This window comes from Epinephelus fuscoguttatus, linkage group LG24, assembly GCF_011397635.1.
Source record: "Epinephelus fuscoguttatus linkage group LG24, E.fuscoguttatus.final_Chr_v1".
Taxonomy (NCBI): Eukaryota; Metazoa; Chordata; class Actinopteri; order Perciformes; family Serranidae; genus Epinephelus; species Epinephelus fuscoguttatus.
In genome coordinates this window covers 16,041,581-16,064,382 of record NC_064775.1, presented here as the reverse complement: position 1 = coordinate 16,064,382, position 22,802 = coordinate 16,041,581, and the positions used below count along the sequence as shown (strand labels likewise).

Below are 22,802 nucleotides of genomic sequence, written 5' to 3'. Positions count from 1 at the left end.
ATGATGTCTACAACTAACAGTTTGGAAGTGAAATCTTCCCAAAAAACATAATGTTGCTGCGCACTGACAAAAGGCTGCAAGGGATTCAGAGTGAAGCGGTGAAAGTTAACAGACTGATAGTTTTCCTTTGAGCCTTTAAACTGATTATCAGACATGCAAATTAGAGTCCAACACGCTGCATCATCACGCGCGCAAGCAGAAAGGTCCCTGCAGCTGCAGCTGGAGGACTGGAGCATCCAAAACAACACAGAAAGAAGAAGCGAAGACACAAAAATAAAAGTGACCCGGTGTTATTTCACAGCTGCTGAAACGAAAGTGAGCAGACATGTAGAAGACAGTTCACCTACCCATTGTTGAGCTGCGGTGGAGACTGGCCCTGAGACAAAGAGTGGCAGAAGTCCCTGGTGATGTCCACAGGTTGTTCAGAGGGGGGCTGCATACAAACAACTGGACGTCCCGTTTTGGAATCGGAGGGACGGCGGGGGTGGGGTGACGTCACGGCTGGGTCTGGAAACGGATCAGACTTCATTAATCCGCTCCAAGTGTCCTTATCGTACGGAAGCCGAATGCATTTACACAGGGGGAAAAACATTTGCCCTGTTTTTCTGAATTAATTAGATGATTATGTCAGAATTATGAGATTATTTCAGGGGAAAAATCTGCTCATGTTTCTGTGAAATAATTAATGACATTTAAAAAAAAATTGAATAAAAACGAGAATTCAGAAAATTATTATTTCAAAGTTGTGAGAAAAGGTTTGATGGAAAAAAAATGTTTTTTAATGACATCAATAATTAGGAAAAAATGTTATGTTATTATGTCAGAATTAAGAGACACATTTTCATGGAAAAGAATCTGCTTTTATTTTCTGAAAAAAACAACAACAAGATTGTCTTCAAATTTTTTGAAAAATTTTGATGGGAAAAATGTTTTTCTTGTTTTTCTTTAATATTAAAATAAACAATTTTGACAAATGAGATTTTACAACATTATGATCTCAAAATGATGAGACAAGTTTTTAAGAAAAAAAAAATTTCAACTTGTTTTTCCGAAATAACGAGATAAAAAAAATTCTGAAAAATGAAAATTTACAAAATTATTGTCTCAGAATCATGAGAAATTGTTGATAAAAAACCAAGAAAGAAATAACATGGTAAATAATACTAAACAACAAGATTTAATAAGATTACCTCAGAAAAATGTTATGGAAAAAAATGTGCTTGTTTCACTATACTGGTGGGAAAAAAAAGTCAAAAAGATGCAGAAGAACAAAGCAGATTTAAAAGAACAAAAATGCAAATCAGCCAATTAAGTGGCAGCAACTCAATGCATTCAGGCATGTAGACATGATCAAGATGACCTGCTGAAGTTCAAACCGAGCATCAGAATGGGGAAGAAAGGTGATTTAAGTGACTTTGAACATGGCATGGTTGTTGGTGCCAGTATTTCAGAAACTGCTGATCTACTGGGATTTTCACGCACAACCATCTCTAGGGTTTACAGAGGATGGTCCGAAGGAGAGAAAATATCCAGTGAGCAGCAGTTCTCTGGGTGAAAGTGCCTTGTTGATGCCAGAGGTCAGAGGAGAATGGCCAGACTGGTTCAAGATGACAGAAAGGCAACAGTAACTCAAATAACCACTTGTTACAACCATATCTCTGAACCAACAACACGTCCAACCTTGAAGCAGATGGGCTACAGCAGCAGAAGACCTCACCAGGTGCTACTCCTGTCAGGTGGTGGTGTAATGGTGTGGGGGATATTTTCTTGGCACACTTTGGGCCCCTTAGTACCAACTGAGCATGGTTTAAACACCACAGCCTACTTGAGTATTGTTGCTGACCGTGTCCATCCCTTTATGACCACAGTGTACCTATCTTCTGATGGCTACTTCCAGCAGGATAACACACCATGTCACAAAGCTCAAATAATCTCAAACTGGATTCTTGGACATAATACATTGCTGTATTGGTAATCAAGATCCTCACGCCCACCCCACAGAGAGCTGTATAAAGAAATCAACAATGGCAAATCAGGTTTTATACAAACAGAAAACACTTTATTATAAACAGAATTTATATTAAAACACACATCCTTCAGTCTAAAAAAAAAAAAGGGGGCTGGGTGGTGCAACCACAAGATAAAAGAGAATACTCAACGTCCCTCCTGAGGAACCACACGAATGGCTTTGAAGCCGATGAAATGTCAGAATCAGAGAGGCACAGTTTAGAAGCAACAACAACAAATCACTCTCTGCGTATGTTGAAGAGTGGAATATCAGAAGCAGCCATGCGGGAACGCTTCAAAATTTTGAACAGAGGGGAAAAAAAGGGGCCTGAAAATGTTTTTGTGGTTAAACTAAGTTGACAGGCATAAGAGGAGCTACTGCAGCATGTAACATCACCAAGCTAGAGGGTAAACAGAAACAGATTAGGAGGAAACACGCAGGCACATGTTGTTTGAATATATTTACATCACCTACAGGAGCTGTTTTACTGTATGTGAACTGCGGCTGACTCCAGTTTGTATTCTTGTTTCTGTTTTTGTCCTGAAATCGTGGGAGGACAACACACAAACCGTGCGTCTCTTGGATATAACGTAGTGCTTCATCCTGAGTTAAAAATAATTTAGCACAAGTGTAAAACCACAAAAAACTCCGACATTATGTGTAGCATCAAAATCATAAGTTTTCATTTAGAGCAGCAGCTGACAGGTCAGTGACATTCGCGTCTGGCTAAGCAGAAGCTAATTTATGTGACTTTTTGTGCTTAAAATAACTTGTAACCCTCAGCTAACCCAGGCCATTAGTTCTACATCAGCAGCGTCGACAGACACAATCCATTACACGACAAAGCTGCTGTCTCACCGAGAGATCAGAGCAGGGATTTCCTCCAAATCAAACAGTTTACAGCCCGCAGCCGTCACAGTTTCAGTGGGATGACGGGCCAGTACTTGGGCTGTTTGAGGTCACAATTTCTGTCGAAATTTAGCTGCATCGCCGCCTCCATGGCCAGGATCTTGGCAGCGTCTTTGCCATACAGCTTCTTCATCTCGGCCCCCCGTCTCTCGCCGGGGCGCTCCGAGGGAGGAGCCGCGCTGCTTCGCCAGGAGACACCTCGCAGGTCCTGGTCGGCCGGCACGTAGCTGTCCTGCTGCTCAGCCTCCATCTGCTGCTGCTTCTCTGCAGGGAGAAGATTATTTTTAGACATGTAGCAGACAGTCTCACCTTATTATTTAAATTAAACTTAACATATTTGATTACAAGTGTGCATCCCCAACAAGTGATGGACATGGGAGAATTTTGGAGACTCTACTCATCAAATAAACGTACTCAGCTCCTCCCTGTGTTTCTCTGTCTGGGCGAAGTACTGCCGAAGCTCCTCGCTGATCTCCATGTTGCTGACGTCACACTCAATCTCGCTGTCCGAGCTGCTCTCCTCGTCCCCGTCCTCTCCACCTTCGCTGTCGCCCTCTTCTGCGTTCCAGTCTGCGTAGCGCTGCTGGTGGCTGCCGGGACACTGCTCCTGGCTGTAGGCATGGCCGTAGGCGGCCTCCAAGGCCTTTCTGTAGGCTCGCCTGTGTCTCTGGTGCCAGGCCATGGCCTGCTGGTAGTGCTGCCAGTAGCGGCTGTACACGGGGCTGGAGAACCAGGACATCACGGTGCTTATGTCCTCCTGGAAATGAGAAAGATCAGAACATGTTTTGATCCTTAGTTTCATATTATTCAGTCTTTTCATCAAAAAATCTGACAGTTTTAGAGTAATTCAAAGGATGCACTGGGCACAACATGCAGTGAAGTTGTACTTAAAAGACCAAAAATAATTAAATTTGCTGTTGGATTAGTTCAATGCAGTACAGAGGCAAGATATTTAATGTTCAAATTGATAAACTTTATTGATTTTTGTGCGTATAAAGTGATTCTGGGTTAGATTACTACAACACGTTCCAAAAAATGTTGGGACAAGGACCTATGTCCCTCTGTGAATTTCCTCTGAGTGGGATTAATAAAGTCTCTTTCATCTTATCTTGCCTAAATTTTTGTGTGGACGAAAGATTCTTAAAGGTCTCAGCAAATGTGGATCTGCTGCTCTTATGTTGCATTCCTTGAGGATTATGACAGGGCTGCGTTACTATCAGTGGTTTTCTGTAAGTGTGATGTGCGCTCCATTTTTAAGGTAGTGTACTGTATGGGTATATCTCAAGAAGAAATAAACATCATAATTGTAAAAATTCTGTCCGCTTGCTTTTTTATTTACAGCACTTACTTATACTTTTACTTTCAATACTTGAGTACATTTCTGTAAAATTACTTTTGATACTTAAGTCCAGTAAATATCAGATACTTTAAGACTTTTGCTTGAGTAATATTCGACCAGGTGACTTTAACTCAATTCACTTCAATAAAACTTTGTTTATCCTGAAGGAAATTCTTGTGCCAGAGAATGCTTCAGTTACGGTAACACAAAATACAGTGACAACAGGTTATATTCACAAGCCAGTAACAACCAGTGGGTTCCCCAGGTCAGGGTCACACATTGAGCCCACTTTTATTTTATTTTTTTAAATACTAGAGTATTAAGTATCAGTCAAAATATTAAAAATGTACAAGATATAAACTGTTTAAGGAGCAAAAACAAAAACCAGTGCCTAAAGGTTTCTCTTTTATCTTTCATATTATATTTTTAAATCTTACAATTGGCTTTGTTATGTTATTTCTCTTACGTTTTGCTGTTACCATGTTATGTTATTTTATTTTTATTGTACGGTACTTTGGTCAACTATGGCTCAGGCAAAATATTAAAAAAATACAAGACATAAACTGTTTGGAAATGTCATATTCTGCTCAGATATTTGTACTTTTACTCAAGTGTAGCTTTTAGGTACTCTATCCACTCCTGGTTACTCCAACATGAAGCCCAGCACACCTTTAATGAGGAATACGCAGGTTTAAAAACGTCAATATTTCACCTTCTCGGCTTCCTTACCATGATTGAAGATGCCTGCAGTTCAGTGCTAACTCAGTTCGCCCCGTTAGTCCCGTCAACCTGCTACTCATGAAAGACAAACAGCAACTACTATAAACAAATAACAAATGACGAGTCTGCTAAACGATATCTACTTTTGGTGAGTTATCATACAGCTCTTAAACACAACAGTTAAGCTAACTTCACCGGTTCAGGAGGCACGAGCTGACATCTTGAAAACAAAAATGGACGCCGAACACCGCGCTACTAAACACACAGTTAATACATGTAACATTTAAAGTGCATTTACAGGCGGAATTCTTCTCATTAGCAAACATTTACCGGCGTGTAGTCAACTTGTTTAGCAGCTCATGGTGCTTCCTGAAAGATAAATTTCCCAGCAGCCTTTGAGCCACAGCAAAATAAATTCTGGCCACCTGGCGCCCCCTGGTGGACACTATGCGCATGTGCAAGATAATGTGGGCAGAGCATCTGTGAGCTGATACTTAGGAAATAGCTTGGAAGAACTAAACCAGCGTTATTTTGAGGTTGAAATAAAAGAGAGTTGTAGTTTGTAATTTTGACTTCATGTTGTGTGTTTCTTTTAATGGACAAGTTGATCACTTTTTAGTGTGTTTGTTAAATATGATGTAAAAAGACTTTGATATCTTACATTTTGCCCATTTTACCCAGATTTATTCCAAAAATGTCCTTGTTTGACATCTTTAAAAAGCCCTGGATGCCCGATATTGAAAGGCCTTACTTTTGTCAGCCATATGCATGAATGGATTACTGAACAGGCCCACAAGGTACAGGCCCAGGGGCCCAAAGTGTCAGGGATCCCCCTGGCCTTCACCTGCACAATGTCCCTCAAATTAACATGTATGGACCAGGAAGAGACACAGAAAGACCACACAGAGATGCAAAGGAACTGGAAAGAGACACAAAATAACTTCAGAGAGACACAGAACTAAAAAATGACACAAATGTACCTCCAAAGATAAATAAAAAATAAATAAAAAAAAACCTAAAAGAAAATCGTAAATGGCTCCAAAGAAAAAGACTGAGTTTATGTAAAGTGTATATTCTTACATTGTGTATTCTATAGATATCTAATACTTAGAGTATGTTGAGTTTTTTTTTCTCCAGTGATATGTTTTTCTCTGTATGTGGTTTGTATATTTTTTTACTGCTTTTAATTGTAAACTGCTGCTGTAAAGAAAGCATTTCCTAATTGGCGATAAAAAAGTGCATCCATCTATATAGCTGCTAGCTACAAATATAGCTACAAAATGACCACAAAGAGACACTAAACATCCACAAAGATGCAAATTTATATTTTGAAAAATCAAACAAACATAGAATGACTACAAAGAGACACAAAATGACCAAAAAAGACTCAAAAGTTACATCCGAGAGACTCAGTGTAACTACAAAAAGACACGGAACAACCAAAAAAGACACAAAATACCCCAAAGAGACAGAAAATGACCAAAAAAGCCCACAATATCACCTCAAAGAAAGACAAAGCAAAAAAACAAAAAAATTACCTAAAAGAAAGACAAAAAGATGTAAAACATCCAGAAAGAAACAGAATTATATTTAAAAAAAAGACTACAAAGAGACACAAAATGACCAAAAAATACATGAAATTATCTGAGAGAGACAAAAATGGCAGAGAAGAGACACAGAACAACCAAAAAAAGACTCAAAATTACATCAAAGAGGCACAAAATATCTACGAAAAGGGACAAAACAACCAAAGAGAGAGACAAAATGAATACAAAGAGTCACACACTAAACAAAAACGAGGCAAACTGAGTCTGTATTTTTTGTCTGTTTTAGGTTGAAGCTGCTCAGGGTGTGGACATTGACATGCATCACATGACATGAGGGTCATAGGTGAAGTTCAGTCTCCTTATAGCCATGAAGGTGAGTCAGCATGTCTTTTTTATTCATGGAATAAACACGCAAGTTCATGTTTATTTTAAGTTAGTCTGAAATGTGTTCATTTAGTTCTGTATTTCGGCGTGACAGTACACACTCAAGTTTAGGATTTTAAAAAGCAATTTGCAATTTTTATTGTTTTGCATCTTGTCAAAATTCCAAGAAGTGTTGGTTTGTGTTGCAAAATATTCGCAGAACCATGTGATAGTTGTGTGCTCGCTTTTGGTCTTTGAATTAAATATAATATTATGTGAGCAAGGACATTGTGATGTTTCAGGAAGGGGTGGTGTAGAGAGCGGAATAGTTCGACAGAGCGTCTGAGTGCTGTGAGACATGTTTGACTGTATATCTGGGTCATGCTTTGGCTTGAGGCTTCAAAGCTTTCAGAGGAAATGCAAAAAGACAGATGTGCCTTTTCAAAACACATTTCCTCCTCTGATGTTTGAATGGATGAGTTCACACAATGGAATAAGTATTTTCTCTGCTCTCTCCAGAACATGGGTTTTCAGAAGTATTCCTTCCTTGAATACAACCCCGGATTACTGTGTAGGTAGTCGTCCATGTATACATCACTAAATAAACTTACCCAGTACACTGTGGATGAAGCATCCTGTATTTCACTATGCGTTTAATGATTGTCCAGACATACAGTGACAAATATGACTGCACTCTCTCCTTTCATTTACAGCTGAACTAAAGGTGTATGAAATACCATGGATCACAAGAGTAAGTTTTATTATTATTATTATTATTATTATTATTATTATTGTTACTATATTTAATTTTATACATTTAGTTAATCATAGTGCTGCTGCGCAATATTTAAATAATATCAATCTATTTTTATATCACAATTCCACCAATTTTCCTGCACAAATACTCATAACAAAACACTATATATATTGTATTTAAATATTTTACATCTTTTAAAATGCCCATTGTAGTTAAAAATGTCACAATGATGAGTGATGCATGTATTGATACCAGGAGCATCAGTACATGAAGAGATTACAGGTCATACAGTACAAGTATGTGTCTACTACTCCCTCTGCTGGTAGGCCTCGTACATTAACAATAATAATAATATTGCTTATTTTTATAGCACCTTTCATACAAGAAATACAAGTGCTTTTCAAAAGGAAAGTCATATGCACTGATTGCCTCACAACATAGAAATAGACCAGATGGATATAACAGAGGCCAAAAAGGCAATTTGATATAAAGGACATTTAAATAAAAAGAAAGACAAAACTCAAGATAAAAATAGAGTATAGAGTATATAGAGTGTGTCATAGCTCAGAATCAGCAAAAAAATAATCATAAAATCAAGTACAACACAACAAATAACAAATAACAGGAGGGTGTCCGCTCAGGTGTTTTCTGGGTGCACTCTTTTTAGCCTCCTTGGGTGCGCTCTGCCTGACAGAACTTTTTGGTTTGCTCCGATGGATGGTGTCCATTTCTGTATGGTCTTTTATTAGGGGATTTTTCAGAAAATGCAGAATTGTAACTCTTACCCATATCTTTATTTTCTGTCTAGAATATGCAGACCAGACTTTACTGCGCATGTGTCATACCTCTTCTCTTTCTAACCTCCTTGACCCCAACCAGGAAGAGCCTCAAAATGATCCCAAAGAAACACAAAACTAATACAAAATAGTCACCAAGACACACAAAGCAGCTGCAGAGGCACAAAGCAAGCACATAGAGAGTCAAAATGACCCAAAAGAGACACATAACACCTATAACACCCAGTGTGTTCCCCCGTTGTAAAAAGTCCAGCCCTGACTGTGTCTGCTTTGCAAAATTCCAGCCCTTGGACAAATCTAGTTGATGACCCGTGTCCGAGCCCATTCAAGGCTTTGGATATGAGGAGGAGGACCTTAAAATCAATTCTAAATGTAACAGGGAGTCGGTGCACTGGAGTAATGTGCTCTGTCCTCTTGGTTAATAGCCGAGCTGCAGAGTTTTTAATGAGCTGAAGTCTCTGTGTGTTTTTTTTCCCCTTTTTGAGGCCAGTAAAAAGTGCCTCATAGAAGTCAGGGCAACTTGGAATAAAGGCATGAATCAGTTTTTTGGTTGTATGGTTGTAGTGTAGCTATGTTTGTAAGGTGGTAAAATGTCAGTGCAAACAACAGTTTTCATTCCCTACAATAGCATGTAGCAAGAACAAGTTTGTTCTGTTACATATTATATTTGATTCAGTCTATACTTTCTTGTAGTAAGGCTCAAGGAAAATAAGCCATTATTATTTCACACTGTTACCACCAATATTATGAGCAAGAGTGAGCAGCACAGAGTAAAACCCACAACACCCAGACCAGAGACATAAATAAGAGCTGTTATTGACACTGTGGTTTCTGTTATGTACTTCTCTTCCTTCTCTTTGTTGTCCGAGCAGCCGATTGAGCACTATTTATTTATCTGAGCCACAGTTGTCGACCTAATTTATAAATATCAATGGAACAAAAGTAAAACTATGACGGATTTGACTGCGTCACACACATCATTTTCACACTTGTCTCATGACTGCAGTGCAGGAACTCCTGACCTAGTTTCATTCTCCAGTCACTTTAAGGTTTTGCAGCTTTTTAACCACAGTCCGGAAACTGTCATTATCTCCTGTAGTGAGAAAAACTCACTGTTGGTCTGTGTCTTTGATATCATGTACCTGGTTCCATATCCCGTAAATCTGCTTCTATTTAAATGTCTGTCTCGGATTTAGTTTCGGTTTGTCTCAGCTGCTTCAACTTTGTCCGTGTCCAGTCCAGCTGAGGAAAAAAGACATTATAACAAATGTTTACTAAAAGTTTTCAGTGTTTCAGTGGCAATGTATTTGTATATGGTGCAAAAAGTGCACTTTTTAATTCACTTGGAGTAAAAAGTTTTGAAGACAAGTGTATTGAAATATGAAATTAAAGGGACAGTTCGTCCAAAAATCAAAAATACATATTTTTCCTCTTACCTGTAGTGCTATTTATCGGTCTAGATTGTTTTGGTGTGAGGTGCTGAGTGTTGGAGATATCAGCCGTAGAGATGTCTACCTTCTCTCTAATATAATGGAACTAGATGGCACTCCGCTTGTGATGGTCAAAGGGCCATAAAAATACATTTGGAAAACTCAACAGCGATGTCTCTCTCCAGAAATCATGACCCAGTTACTCAAGATAATCCACAGACCAGACTACACCTTCCAACCGTATCACTGCACAGACAAAAGCATAGGTTAAGGGGCTGTTACTCTTCTTAAGAACACTGGAGCTAATGGGTGGAGTATGACTTGATTAAATTATTCTACACAGTGCAGTACTTTGACCTCCGCCTGTGTTTGTTGTCTCAGCAGACAGTACTCCATGTGCGTGGTGTCACATGAGAACATCAGCTTTCAGAGTGTTACAAGACAAAGCCCGGAAGCAGCAGCTGTGCAGCCGGGACCTCTGTGGAGATCACGGTGTTGCTGTGTGAAGGTAGGTCGACACCACAACAACATTCAGCTTGAATTTGTTGATATTCTTTTTATATTTAAAACTCTTAATTAATTTGTGCAGTGTCAGTTAAAGCCAATCATGACTGCTGAAGTGGAGCTCGGTGCCACTGATGGCAACCAGGACCTGGCCCAGTTCTTAGAGGAGATACCCCAAATGCAAAGGTCAGACTGATGATAACTGTTGAACACGGCAGAATATTAAAGATTATTTAAAATTTTATGAATAAATAAATTAATCTTTATTTTTCCTTTTCAGACTGATGTGTCACATCCTGCAGGATGTAAAGCCTGTCCTCAGACTGACGACCAGCAACCACAACACACCAGCGACCATCAGCGACCATCAAAGGATTCATGCTGCGGTTGGTTGTGTGCCACTGTAACAGCTTTATTGTTTTGGATATATAATGTACAGCAGATGTTGCTTAGCTTTCGGCTCATGGGCCAGATCTGGCTGAGGAAACATCTGGACCCCGTGGCTGGACCAGTCAGGAACTGCTGCCCTAAAATGACTGATCCTGACTATGCTGTCTTGTATCTGTGCAAAGTTTTCACTAGAGAGGTGTATTCATATTTCTCTACTGAAAGGGGCGATGTCTGTACACTTCCCTAAAATCTGAGAATCAAAGGTATGCCAGGCAAGTTAGATTAGGTACGTCACTAATACAAAAACCAATCGCTGTCTAATAGGGGAACAGACTTAGAGGCCAGATTTAGATTTAGATTTTTTATGTGGGAAAGCCATGTCAAACAAAATACTAACATTTTCAGGGGGACTTTGTGCAATACCATCACCACACACCACAAGGACAATCTGACTTTTCCACTGTTTTGAACATACTTCTGAAAAGACGTGACTGTATATTGAAATCTACATCTCGTCTGCTGCCCTCAGCTCCTGCAGGTGGTGGCCAGCAGCAGTCGACTGGAGCAGAAGTTGGATCACTGCCTTTGGACCCAGAAGGTTTTTAGTGTCCTGGTGATGGGCCTGATAGCTTTGTGGGGCTTCACTCTGTTCATCCACTATTCAACCGGCCATTTTCACTGGACCACGGCTAAAAACTAAAACACTGGTGCTCACAATGTTGATTTAAAATGGATTTTTCTTTAATGTTAAACATTCATTTTGAAGATCAGTGTAGAAATATAGTGAAATAAACACTCCAACAGCAAATGTACAGGAAAAAACAACAGCAAAAGACATGACACATTGACACAGTTAACCTAGTCCTTCATTCATTCATTCATTCATTCATTCATTCATTCATCTTCTAACCGCTTCATCCTCTTGAGGGTCGCGGGGGGGCTGGAGCCTATCCCAGCTGACATCGGGCGAGAGGCAGGGTACACTTTGGACAGGCCGCCAGACTATCGCAGGGCTGACACATAGAGACAACCAACCATTAGTTAACCTAGTCATTCACTTTAATTTTCCAGTCAGGCTAACAACCAGTTGCCAGATTTAACATTTCTCCAAATATAAATGATTTCCTTTTTCCTTCAGTCACATATCAAATGCTGGGAGCAGATTTCCAAAATTGTAGCAGCAATTTTCTCGCTGGCAGTGTGGATGGAAAGAGCTTTAGACCTATCCTTCACTCTGCCTGGCTCAGCCACCCCCAAACAGCGCAGTTAAAGGCACTTCAGATGGAACTCATGTGTCAGCTGAGGGAGTTTTAGTCAAAATGTTTGGGTCTGTCCAGCCATCTGCATTACGTCCTTGCCTGTGAATATGCTTGTATTCAAAGTTTGTTTCTCATATTTCAAAATGTGGCCTGCAACATAAATTCTTGACTCCTGGAAGTTTACATGTCTTGAATTTGTCATGTTACTTGGATGTTTGATGTGGGTACCTCTGGGTGTACATGAATGCATTTACACACCAGAGGTATGAAAGATATTAGCTTGGGGGGTAAGGGGTTGTATTTTGTCCCTTGATGAATCCTGTGTATGTATCTTGAAAAGGCAGGTACTGCAAGCCTGCAGCTGGCGCACTGCTATCTACGTGCCATCACTATTTGGCAAATTGGAGAGGTGAGTGGTTTCCTGCTGAGAGTAATGCGGTCAGAGCAGTGATGTCACTGCAGCAAATATTGTGTGATGTTTTAAGCAGCGAAACTAAAAACTGTGGTTATAAACTTGACCGAGGAAATACATTTATACTTTTAGCTTCTAAAATTATCAATCAATGCTCCTTGTGCATAAATTCGCACACCTCTCTGTTCATGGGGAGCTGAACAGCAGCTCTCCAGCTCTGCTCTGATCTCTGCTATCTTCATATTTTAGAGAATGTAATAAATATTTTCCTCATCGAAAATGTATTATTTTACCCACCTGCAACCAATCTGTGGATCCCTGTGTGTGTAATAAGCGGAATCCATGCACGTTGTGAGCCCACCTATGTAGGTGCATCTCACTCTGAATAATGTGCCATTTAAGTAGCGGAACAATACTCCGACATCCTGTGGGCCCACTGACAGATGCAGACATAACATACAATTCGTTCAAAAAATACAGATACACTGGGCAGAGTAAGAAAATGTCTCCAACTTAGGTTACATGTAGAACATGCCATATTCATTTTTAGGCTTGGATGATGCTCTCTCTGAGACAATCCCACAATAACCACAACCAAACTCGGCCTATGTCAACTAATGATAGTCACATAATTAGAATGTTGTCTTATCAACCTGTTATATCGGTAATAATGTTAATTTTGGGCTGAGGCCAATATTTAATTGAAGGCGTTTTTCTGTTGATACCAATGATGTGCCAAAATCACCATGCAACAAATTTACCTCTCAGGGATGATCAAGTCGATCTAATTTACTGTATCTATCAGACTATTAACTTCCTTAAAATAACTGTCTAGCCTCATCACATGTCATATTTGTAATTTTAACTAGTGTCAAGTCTTCATTCAAACCAATTTTAAGTCATTTGACATCTTAAAACAAGTTTTTTTAAGTCGTTGAATTGCCTGGACTTGACATCTAGTTTTGAAGAATCAAAGACCTCAGACTGGGTAAGTTTCCCCTCCCATACATGCTCTATAATGCTACTGGTTTTATGTACACACATATATTTATATTTTCCTTTTGAATGATGCTTTACCAGAAATTCTTGCTTTTCATAGAAACCAGTGTTCAAAACTCCCCAGACAGTCTAAACCAGAAAGTAGGAGGTTTTAGGTAGGAGTTTTGTTGCACTTCCTTTATCTTAAGTCACCTCAGTTCCTTTGTAAATGTTAGCCTCCTCTTGTCAGAATAGTTGACTGTACACTGACAGCAGAACTGTTATTCAGACCACTTTGCCATTATGACTGAATGGAAACTGCAGTTTCTTCTGTTCCTGCCACTGTGTTTGTGTTTTGACTCCGAAGGTAAAGTACAAGAGAGTTTTATTAATCTGTCCTAATTGTCTTGCTCATTCAGGTGCAGTCTCTCACTCCCTATGATTGCAGAGACGGTTGTGAAAACCATTGGGAGAAAACCAGATGTCACCCTGCTATGCAGCAATGCAACACTGAGCACCATCACGCTCATAGTGTGTAGGATCAGCACAGAGATGAGCAGGGGAGAGGAGTGTCATCTGCTGTATCGATTTGGAGGGGACTTTGTACATGAATGTGACTCCAGGTTCACACTTATGGAAGAGAATCAGACTGTGTTTCTTCACCTGACCAGTTTAACACCAGTGGATAGTGGGAGTTACACCTGTGAGTGTTCACATGCTCACGGAACAGATACAATTCACCTCAATGTCACTGTGGAAGGTACGTTGTATTTGACACCTTGCAGCTCTCTCACAACAGTTATGATAATTTCATGATGCCTCTGCTTAGAATAAGTCAGACCTTAGCATCAGTACTAATGTCTATTTTGGTATGGACGTTGATCATATTTGCCAGTGGTTTGTCAGATGTCAGATGAGATATTATAATATATATATATATATATATATATATATATATATATATATATATATATATATATATATATATATATATATATATATATATATATATATATGTCGTAACTGTATTTATTGCTAAATATAATGTAATCTGAAATGATCTAATGTGTTCTTGTTTTTTTAGGAGAAGAAGATGGCAGCACTTCTCCTATAACAATTCTCATTTATACCGCTGTGATTTGTTTTGCTGCTGGATTAATCACCGTCACTGGAGTCGTCCTCGGGCTCACTCTCAGAAAGTGTTTTTGCAGGTGAATACTTTAAATGTGCAGTAGGTAGTTGGTGTTTTGCACTGTAATTTAGGATACTCAGCAGTTTCATAGCAGTGGTAGTATTTGTAGGAAAACATAATAAGTCACTTCTTATTTTCAGATACAATTCATGGTCAGGAACATCCGTCAGTGAAACCCCCATCTCTGTGGTGAGCAATGTATTCTTTTGTTTTTCAACTATTAACTTAGTAAGTAGCTAATTGTGTGTGTGTGTGTGTGTGTGTGTGTGTGTGTGTGTGTGTGTGTGTCTGTCTGCAGATACTCTCACAAACTACTGGACCAATCAGCTTAATATTTTGTGTGCACATGTATGGCTGTATGTTCAACGACCTCTCGTGGTTATTCATAGTTGACTGCTGACTTCTCACTCCTCTTAAATGGCCACAAATTTTGCTTTGTTTTTTGGTTGTCACACCATTATAAACCACCTCAATTCAGTGGTGTGATGACAGTTTTCACACACGGTATAAGGTGTTCATATTGCAGATTTTTTTGAGATTCTGAAACCCAACTTATATCTTCAACAATTCTGCATTTTAAGGTCAATTTCCTGCCCATATTAATGTTTAGGCCAGCTGAAAACCTTGACTCTCTCTGCTTACATTATTATTGTTTATTTTTTAAGCTCTGAGTACAGCACAGTTATGCATGTGTTGTGTTTACTGCATCTGAACGTTATTTTTCCACCAGCGTTTATCAGGCTTGCTAATGGTAACGCTTGAGAAAACATGCAGTGCCATAGGCTGCCCTACATGCTAGAAAACTTTCTACATGCTGGTGCCCCATGGCATGCAGCTGGTGCCCTTTTTATCTTTATTTGACCTGCGCCCTTAAACGGCCTGAGTCCACTGCTAAGAGACACAAACTGTGGCTATGATTAGGTAGTTTTCTGCTATTTAATGGGTGTCATGTTCAGGAAAGGAGGCATACTGTAGATGTAGGTGTTGAGGGTTAGTGGTGTGAGTGCCAGGTCAGGTGAGTCACAGGTTTCGAAAGACTGTGGTTTCCTTGTTAGGTGCAATGTCTCAACCTTTTTTCAACCTCATTTATTTCGACTAATGTAACATGATATGTTAGGATTTTAAAGGGATAGAAGTGGGGTTGTATGAGGTACTTATCCATAGTCAGTGTATTATATATAGTACATGTCAGTCAGCATGCCCCCAGTTTGGAGAGGCAGACAGGAGTATCGCCATGGAAGCTAAGCAATGTACTGCTTTGGACAGGGGCAGCAGCAAAACAGACTTTAGGCGCCTAAAAAAAAATAATATCAGTTTAAGTGAACATTATATTCAGAATATTTTCACTGCTTTACCTTGCCGTCAGACAGTGATTTATGACAGGTGAATTGAAAGTGAAACTTATCTAAGCTCTTTTCAAAGCCAGATTCCATTGACAAAAACAGTAATTTTATCTCACAGGAGACCGGAGCTGCTTTTCTACCGTTGCCTCTATTAGTTAGTTAGTTAGTTAGTTAGTTAGGGTATTTTGTGACTTTGGTGTTTTAAAGGGTTAGTTCGTATTCACCAAAGTCACACAATAACTTACCAATCAATGCAGTGGTAGACCAGCAGCTCCTGTGTTCAGAGAGGCAAAATTACTGTTTTTGTCAATGGAGTCTGGTGGCTTTGAGGACAGCGATGTAACAGCTTCAGTTCCCCGTTGGAAAGGGCAGTCTGACGGCAAGGTAAAGCTGTTCAATTATTCTTAATATAGCATACACTTACACTTAGGCTGATAGATTATTTTTTTAGGGAGCTAAAATACATATCCCTTTTGCCCCCATCCACAGCAGTACACTGCTTAGCTTCTGTGGCAGTACTCCTATCTGCTTCTCCAAACTAGGGGCACACTGACCTGATCTACTCTAGGTCAGTGGTTTTCAAACTTTTTGTGTCACACCTAGGCCTGTCGCGATAATCAATAAATCAATTAATTGCACGATAATTAAATATGAGCTCGATAAGTTTGCCGGGCTCGATAATTTTTCATTTACCAAAGACACTGGATAATGAGTTAACTTCGCTGCATCCATCTCGACAGAGTGCAGCATGAGAGGCCCGTGAGGAGTAGAGGGAGAGATTTGGAGGAATAAATAACAATGGAATTGGTTTCTAAGCCAAAAGCAACAGCTGACGTGTGGGAACACTTTGGATTTAAGCCAAATGACCGTGGTGAACCACAGAACATAAATGAGCCAGTATGTCGCATTTGTTTCAAAACAGTTTATGCTAAAAGCGGCAACACGACAAACATGCACCTTCACCTCAAACACAACCACCCGTTGCAGTTTTCCCAGCTGGGAAAAAAAACGTCTACCAAAGAGGCAGAGGGGCCGTCAACGTCTTCCCAACAGTCCACCATCACTGGGGCGTTTATGAAGCAAACAAAATATAAACGTGACAGTGCCAAATGGTGCGCACTCACAGACGGTGTAGTTCGCTACATTGCCAAAGAGATGCAGCCCTTTAACACCGTCGAAAAGCCGGCAGTATGAATTGCCAGGGAAAACATACGTGTCACAAACGGCAATTCGACAGCTGTACAACAACATGAAAGACGACATACTGAAGGAGATCAAAGACATCCCATTTTACTCTGCCACTACGGACATGTGGTCAAGCTTATTCAAGTGCATTTTTTGTTAACAGAGACTGACAGTCCATTTTATTTATTGTTTTTGGTTGTTTTGATTATTTATTTTGGATGTTTACAATGTCTTTTTTCATAATACAATTCCAATTTTAAATATTCTTAAGCAATAAAAGTTTATTTATCTTTAAATGGGTGTACTTGCATTATTATACCATTATTATTATATTAGTTGAAAAATGGTATCAAAATGGCAATATTATCGTTTATCGCAATAATTTCTGGGACAATTTATCGTCCAGCAAAATTTGTTATCGTGACAGGCCTAGCCACACCTGTATTTATATCTGTGCACAACAGCTTCTGTAACATGTGTTATCACTCTTATCACAACATAGACAATAAAGATAAGAAAAAATAGGACAGGTAGCTTTTGTGATACTGTCTTTTTCCCTTTGGCGGTAGGTCATCTTCGCTGGTGCTTTGTTATAACTTGCTCCATACAATACGGCAATTCATTGTCCCACTCATGGCTCTCTGAAGGTTTTCTGAATTTAATTTAATTAAATGAATGTTGCAGTAATAATAGTAATAGTAATAATGTGTGGTTATCACAAAATCCAGTGGCACACCATTTGAGAGCCACTGCTCTAGGTATTACACTGTACACAGGCGATGGTTAAGTACCTCATACAGCCCTACTTCAAAAAAATCCAAACTTTCCCTTCAAGTACCACTTTCTAATAGATCTTTCACAACATTATAACCAATTGTAGTTAACAGCTTAAGAAACAGAAGGCCCTTAATAATGACTTTCTAACATTTATAACTTAAGACTTTTTTTAGGGTGCCTTATTATAAATTCTGATATGTTGTTTTAGGACAAAGATGAGCCAGATGATCCCTACATAAGCCTTGAGCAGTCAGGAAGCGGCCTCTACGAGACTATGTCCCCAGTGCACCATCAACTTGACATGAAGAGGACTTCCGCCAGCAGCAAAATAGTGACTGTGCATTTGGAACAGGAAATCTATGAAAACATGTAAACCCAAAGTCAAGATAAGATGTTTTTATAATCAAACTGTTGGAGAAGTCACAAAAATACTATACAGTGTTAAAAATGCACATAATTCCTTCTGTACAGCACATTATTAGTCATGTGCAGCTACTCCTCACAGAGAGAAGAGTATGCATATTACCATTATATACATGTACAGTAACACGGTTATGAATTATGAATCACTGAAAATTCAGAGCTACTTATGTTGCTTAACATCTCAAACATTCATAACATAATAGTTCAATGGTGTTCATTATGTCTTTAGTTTCTGATAATGACTTTAGTTGTTCTTTTATCTCAGACATGTTAGGATGTTACATACCTTGACATGTTTCAGCGGAAACTTCTGCCTTCCTCGGAAGTGTCACCATCCTAACATGTCTGAGATAAAAGAACAACTAAGGTCATTATTCATAACATAATTTTAAAACCCTTAAATGTGTGTAGATCCAACTAAGTACATTTACTCAAATATTGTACTTTCATTGAGTATTTCCATTTTCTGCTACTTCATACTTCTCCACTACATTTCAGAGGCAAATATTGTACTTTTTACTCCACTACATTTATTTGCATGTTTAGATTAATACTATAAAATATGATGTGTTATTATAGATTAAAATAAGATAACATACGATTAGCTCCGCATTTACCAGCTGCAGCATTAAAGCTCCTGTATTTTAATATTTCTTTTGCTTTTTTAAATTTTTTTATTTTATGCCTCCATTCCAGCGATAGCCTTGGGTAAAGGTGTTATGTTTTCAGGTTGTCAGTCCGTCTCAAGAATGCCTTGAGGAAATTTCTTCAAATTTGGCAAAAGCGTCTGCTTGGACTCAACAATACACTCATTAGAATCTGGTGGTCAAAGGTCAAGGTCACTGTGAACTTGCATCTATCTCATTCTCATGAATGCAATATCTCAAGAAGGCTCTGAGAGGGTTTACTCAACTTTGGCACAAACGTCCACTTAGACTCAAGAATGAATTCTTACTAATTTGGCGGTCGAAGGTCAAGTTCACCATGACCTCATAAAATATGTTTTTGACCACAACTCAATAATTCATAAACTAATTATAATTTAAAAAATCTCACTCAAATGTCTAAAATGATAAAGTAATAAAGGGAAGATATATTAAAAGTATTATATTTATTTGTAATGATGCTGTTTTTCTAAATATTGTACCTTGTTGCCAATTGTACCTATAACATGTATTTCTTTTTACTGTAATTTGTTGCTTTTATTACCAGGTCACTTAGCCGTGTTCCTTCTAACAGGGGGACACTGCCGATGGAAATTAGCCTTTTGGCTATAATTGGGTGCATTTACATTTGATTTTTAAAATGTTTATTTATGTACATTGTCCCTCTATAACAAATAAAGGTAAATAAATAAAATAAAAATACAAAAGGTCAAAGGTCAGCTTCACTGTGACATAATGTTCTGCAATAACACTTTCTGGCTGTTATTCAACATCATATCTCAGGAAGAGAAGGGGAATCATTTGGTCACATACTGACACATACTCTTCTGTGCTGAATATGTGTGTGAAACGTCCGTGTTTTCATAGACATGGATATAAACTGTAACTGCAACTTGACTGGTTCGGCTTGAGGCAACCAACTGCAAAGCCATAATGCTAGGCTTTGTTTTTTTATCATTAAGGAAGTGTAGGTGCGATATAAATACTGTGAAAGTATTAAAACACTCTATCCGCAGACAATTGCACCCAGTCCATATTCGTTCACACGTTCAAGCATCCTAACATGAAAGCGGAGGCGTTCATATCTTACACTTCCATTTTAGAGGACCTCACACCAGCTCGTACCTCTGTGAGAACTGAGTTTGAGGTTTATGGTCACCAGAGAATGGTGCAAAAGTGTTTGTGTGTGCTCCTTCGATGTTGTTATCGACTGCAAACACCTGTTGCACTGTTGCTTAGAGTGTTGACCAGCATGGGTCAATGGAAACTTTGGTTTGTGCTGCTCCTGCAGCTCACTGTTTCTGTCGACAGGAAAGGTACTGTACAGGAACTACTTTAATTTTTATTTTACAAATGCATAAATACAGCATGTGCCAACTCATTTGTTGTATTTCATTAATGAATTGATTGCAGAGACAGGGCAGCAACTTGTGAAAACCATCGGGACAGAACCAGATGTGACTCCAATTTGCACCAATGCAACACAGCATGTCATCATTCTTATAGTGTGTTGAATCAGAACAGAAAGGAGCAGAGAGGAGTGTCGTCTGCTGTATCGACATGGAGAGGAGTTTGTGCACGAATGTGACTCCAGATTCACTCTTCTGGAAAAGAATCAGACTGTGTTTCTCCATGTGACCAGTTTAACACCAGCAGATAGTGGGAACTACACCTGCCAGTGTTCACATACTGATGGAACAGATACTCTCCGTATGAATATCACTGTGGAAGATAAAGGTTTGATTTATTTTCTTGTTTTTGTTTCAAACTTTATGCATTTCTTTCCTACTTAGTACAACCTTAGCACTGGCTTAGTTTGAGATAGTATTTTTTTCACTGCATCGTGAACAATATGAAGAGCTTCTAATGGCAATATGAATTCTTTACAAATAGAACAAATATCCTTGTCATTTTCTGACATTTTTTTCTTTACATTGTGTAGAGGACGAAGACACCAGCCGTTCTACGCACATGCAGATTCCAAGTGTTCTGATCGATATAACTGCAGTCATCATTATAACTGGAGTTTTCTTCGTATTTATCTGCAAAATAATACATCATGGGTGAGAGAAGACAGTAATATCAAGAAGATTTCCAGGTGATAAGCATTGAGTCCCCTTTTCTGTGTGTGTGTGTGTGTGTGTGTGTGTGTGTGTGTGTGCGCGTGTGTGTGTGTGTGTGTGTGTGTGTGTGTATTTGGTGTTTCACTAACTATGATTTTTTTTTTTTTTTTTTTTTTTTTTTTTTTAAATAAAGATGCTGTTCAAGATCAGCCACATCTGAATTATCGGAAACTCCTGGCTCTTTGGTGAGTAATGTATTCTTATATTATGTACCTTAAAATATTTTTTTTTAACTCTCAGGTTCATTGCCTTTAACCACTTATTGCAAAGCCGAGGTTTCAGTTAATGTAGTGACTCAGGAGGAGTGACAGTGTCTCTTCCATTGTTTAACACGATTTAGTTTAACAACATGATGCATTCAGATTTATATATTTTTTGTGTAGGATGGAGATGAGATGACCCCTACACAAGCCTCCAGCAGCCGGGGAGTGAGGTTTACCAAAGTATCACAAACTCAGCCAACAATACTTTCTGCCTGGATAACCAGGAAGTAGATGGAAGAGAGACTGATCCAAGTTGCAAAATATATGACGATATTTAAGACTAAAAATCCACATAACACGATAACAGCATTTGGACTGTGATGTGTTTGCTCTTCACTGCATCTGATTTATAACCAAAGGCTGACAGTTATATTCTTTAAAATACTAGCTCATTATTACATCAGCTGTAACCAATAATATTTAGCGTCAACACCTCCAATTTTTAAAGCTGTTGCAGGGTGTGGCTACTTCGTACATAAATGTTCTGTGTAAAAGTATTGTGGAGGTTGATAACTCAAGAAATACAATAAAGTTTGTAAAATACAACTCCTCTTGTGGGACTATCCTTTTTTTAACATGTTTTGAGTTGAGGCCTTTCTGATTCTCACAATTATGAAGAAGAAGAAGTTTTAGTTTAGAATAATTAATTAATGGCATTTCAAAATAAAGTTCAATCACTACCACTGTATGTTGATTGAAGAGTAAATATCCCAAAAGCTTGTAGTACTTAACAGTCTTCATCTGAGCAAAGTTAATCCACTTGCATGAAGTGAGGTGTGTTTTTGTCACTTAACAGAAATGTTCTCATGTTCTCGTCAGATATTTGTAGTGTGAACTTGTGATTTTGCACCTGCTGAGCAGAGTGTGTGACTTTTCTGAATGCTTCAATATAACCAACTCGGCCCTTTATCATACAGAAGTGCCTGAAAATCCAGCAAGTATAATGTGTCAGGTCGTCCAAAATGTGTTGCTCAAGGTGATTAAACCTAACTTTATACTGTTAATGCACAGTGTTTTTAACCATCGCTCGACCAACGTTGTAGTCACGCGACCGTCTATTCTTGTGACATGAGCACTCACAAGTCATTTGTTGTGGGTTGATAAGAGAGGAGTAGCACACATGGTAAAAAAGCTGTTCTACTTTTACTTCCTTGGCTTGTCATGAATATAATACTCTTCTAATTTCCTCATTTTATGGACATTGTGTATCACAGTAAAGGCCTCTGATTGGGCCCTGCATGCTGTACAACTTATTTTCATCAACGTTACTTTTGCTCAAACACAACTCTAGTGTTTCATCTTCGAGGGTCCTAGTATGAAAGCGGAGGCGTTCATGTCTTGCACTTCCGTTTTAGAGGACCTCACACCAGCTTGTACCTCTGCGAGAACTGAGTTTGAGGTTTAGGTTGCCAGAGAAT

At 38.8% G+C, this 22,802-nt stretch overlaps 2 protein-coding genes and 2 long non-coding RNA genes across 5 annotated transcripts in view; 2 read left to right on the top strand and 2 right to left on the bottom strand.

Moving 5' to 3' along the window:
• Positions 1–443, bottom strand: part of LOC125884702 (neuronal membrane glycoprotein M6-b-like) — a 62,265-nt gene extending 61,822 nt beyond the window's left edge. The window contains exon 1 of the mRNA XM_049569815.1: positions 348–443. Within this exon, the coding sequence (XP_049425772.1) occupies positions 348–351 (4 nt within the window). The 5' untranslated portion in view covers positions 352–443. The remainder of the gene's footprint in view (positions 1–347) is intronic.
• Positions 444–1,209: 766 nt separating this feature from the next.
• Positions 1,210–5,374, bottom strand: gemin8 (gem (nuclear organelle) associated protein 8). Its single transcript, XM_049570537.1, has 4 exons — positions 5,307–5,374; positions 4,986–5,048; positions 3,332–3,674; positions 1,210–3,181 (listed from the first exon to the last, which is right to left on the bottom strand). Exons 2-4 carry the CDS (start codon positions 4,986–4,988, stop codon positions 2,922–2,924), a joined length of 606 nt encoding a protein of 201 aa, XP_049426494.1. The 5' UTR covers positions 4,989–5,048; positions 5,307–5,374; the 3' UTR covers positions 1,210–2,921.
• LOC125885099 (uncharacterized) lies at positions 4,992–19,656 on the top strand. 2 transcript variants are annotated; one of them, XR_007448806.1, is made up of 11 exons: positions 4,992–5,124; positions 6,810–6,896; positions 7,406–7,457; positions 7,600–7,637; positions 10,255–10,378; positions 10,460–10,560; positions 10,655–10,760; positions 11,294–14,173; positions 14,498–14,624; positions 14,746–14,794; positions 18,119–19,656. It is a non-coding gene; the product is annotated as an uncharacterized LOC125885099 (long non-coding RNA). The 2 variants fall into 2 exon arrangements; XR_007448807.1 differs by having other exon boundaries at positions 10,252–10,378.
• Positions 19,657–20,964: 1,308 nt separating this feature from the next.
• On the top strand, positions 20,965–21,618 carry LOC125884934 (uncharacterized). The gene is made up of 3 exons (XR_007448779.1): positions 20,965–21,096; positions 21,255–21,306; positions 21,505–21,618. It is a non-coding gene; the product is annotated as an uncharacterized LOC125884934 (long non-coding RNA).
• Positions 21,619–22,802: the final 1,184 nt, after the last annotated feature.

Coding starts and splice junctions, on each gene's coding strand:
- gemin8 (XM_049570537.1), bottom strand. Junction 3,182..3,331: donor GAAACACAGGGAGGAGCTGA/GTACGTTTATTT, acceptor TTCTCCCTGCAG/AGAAGCAGCAGCAGATGGAG.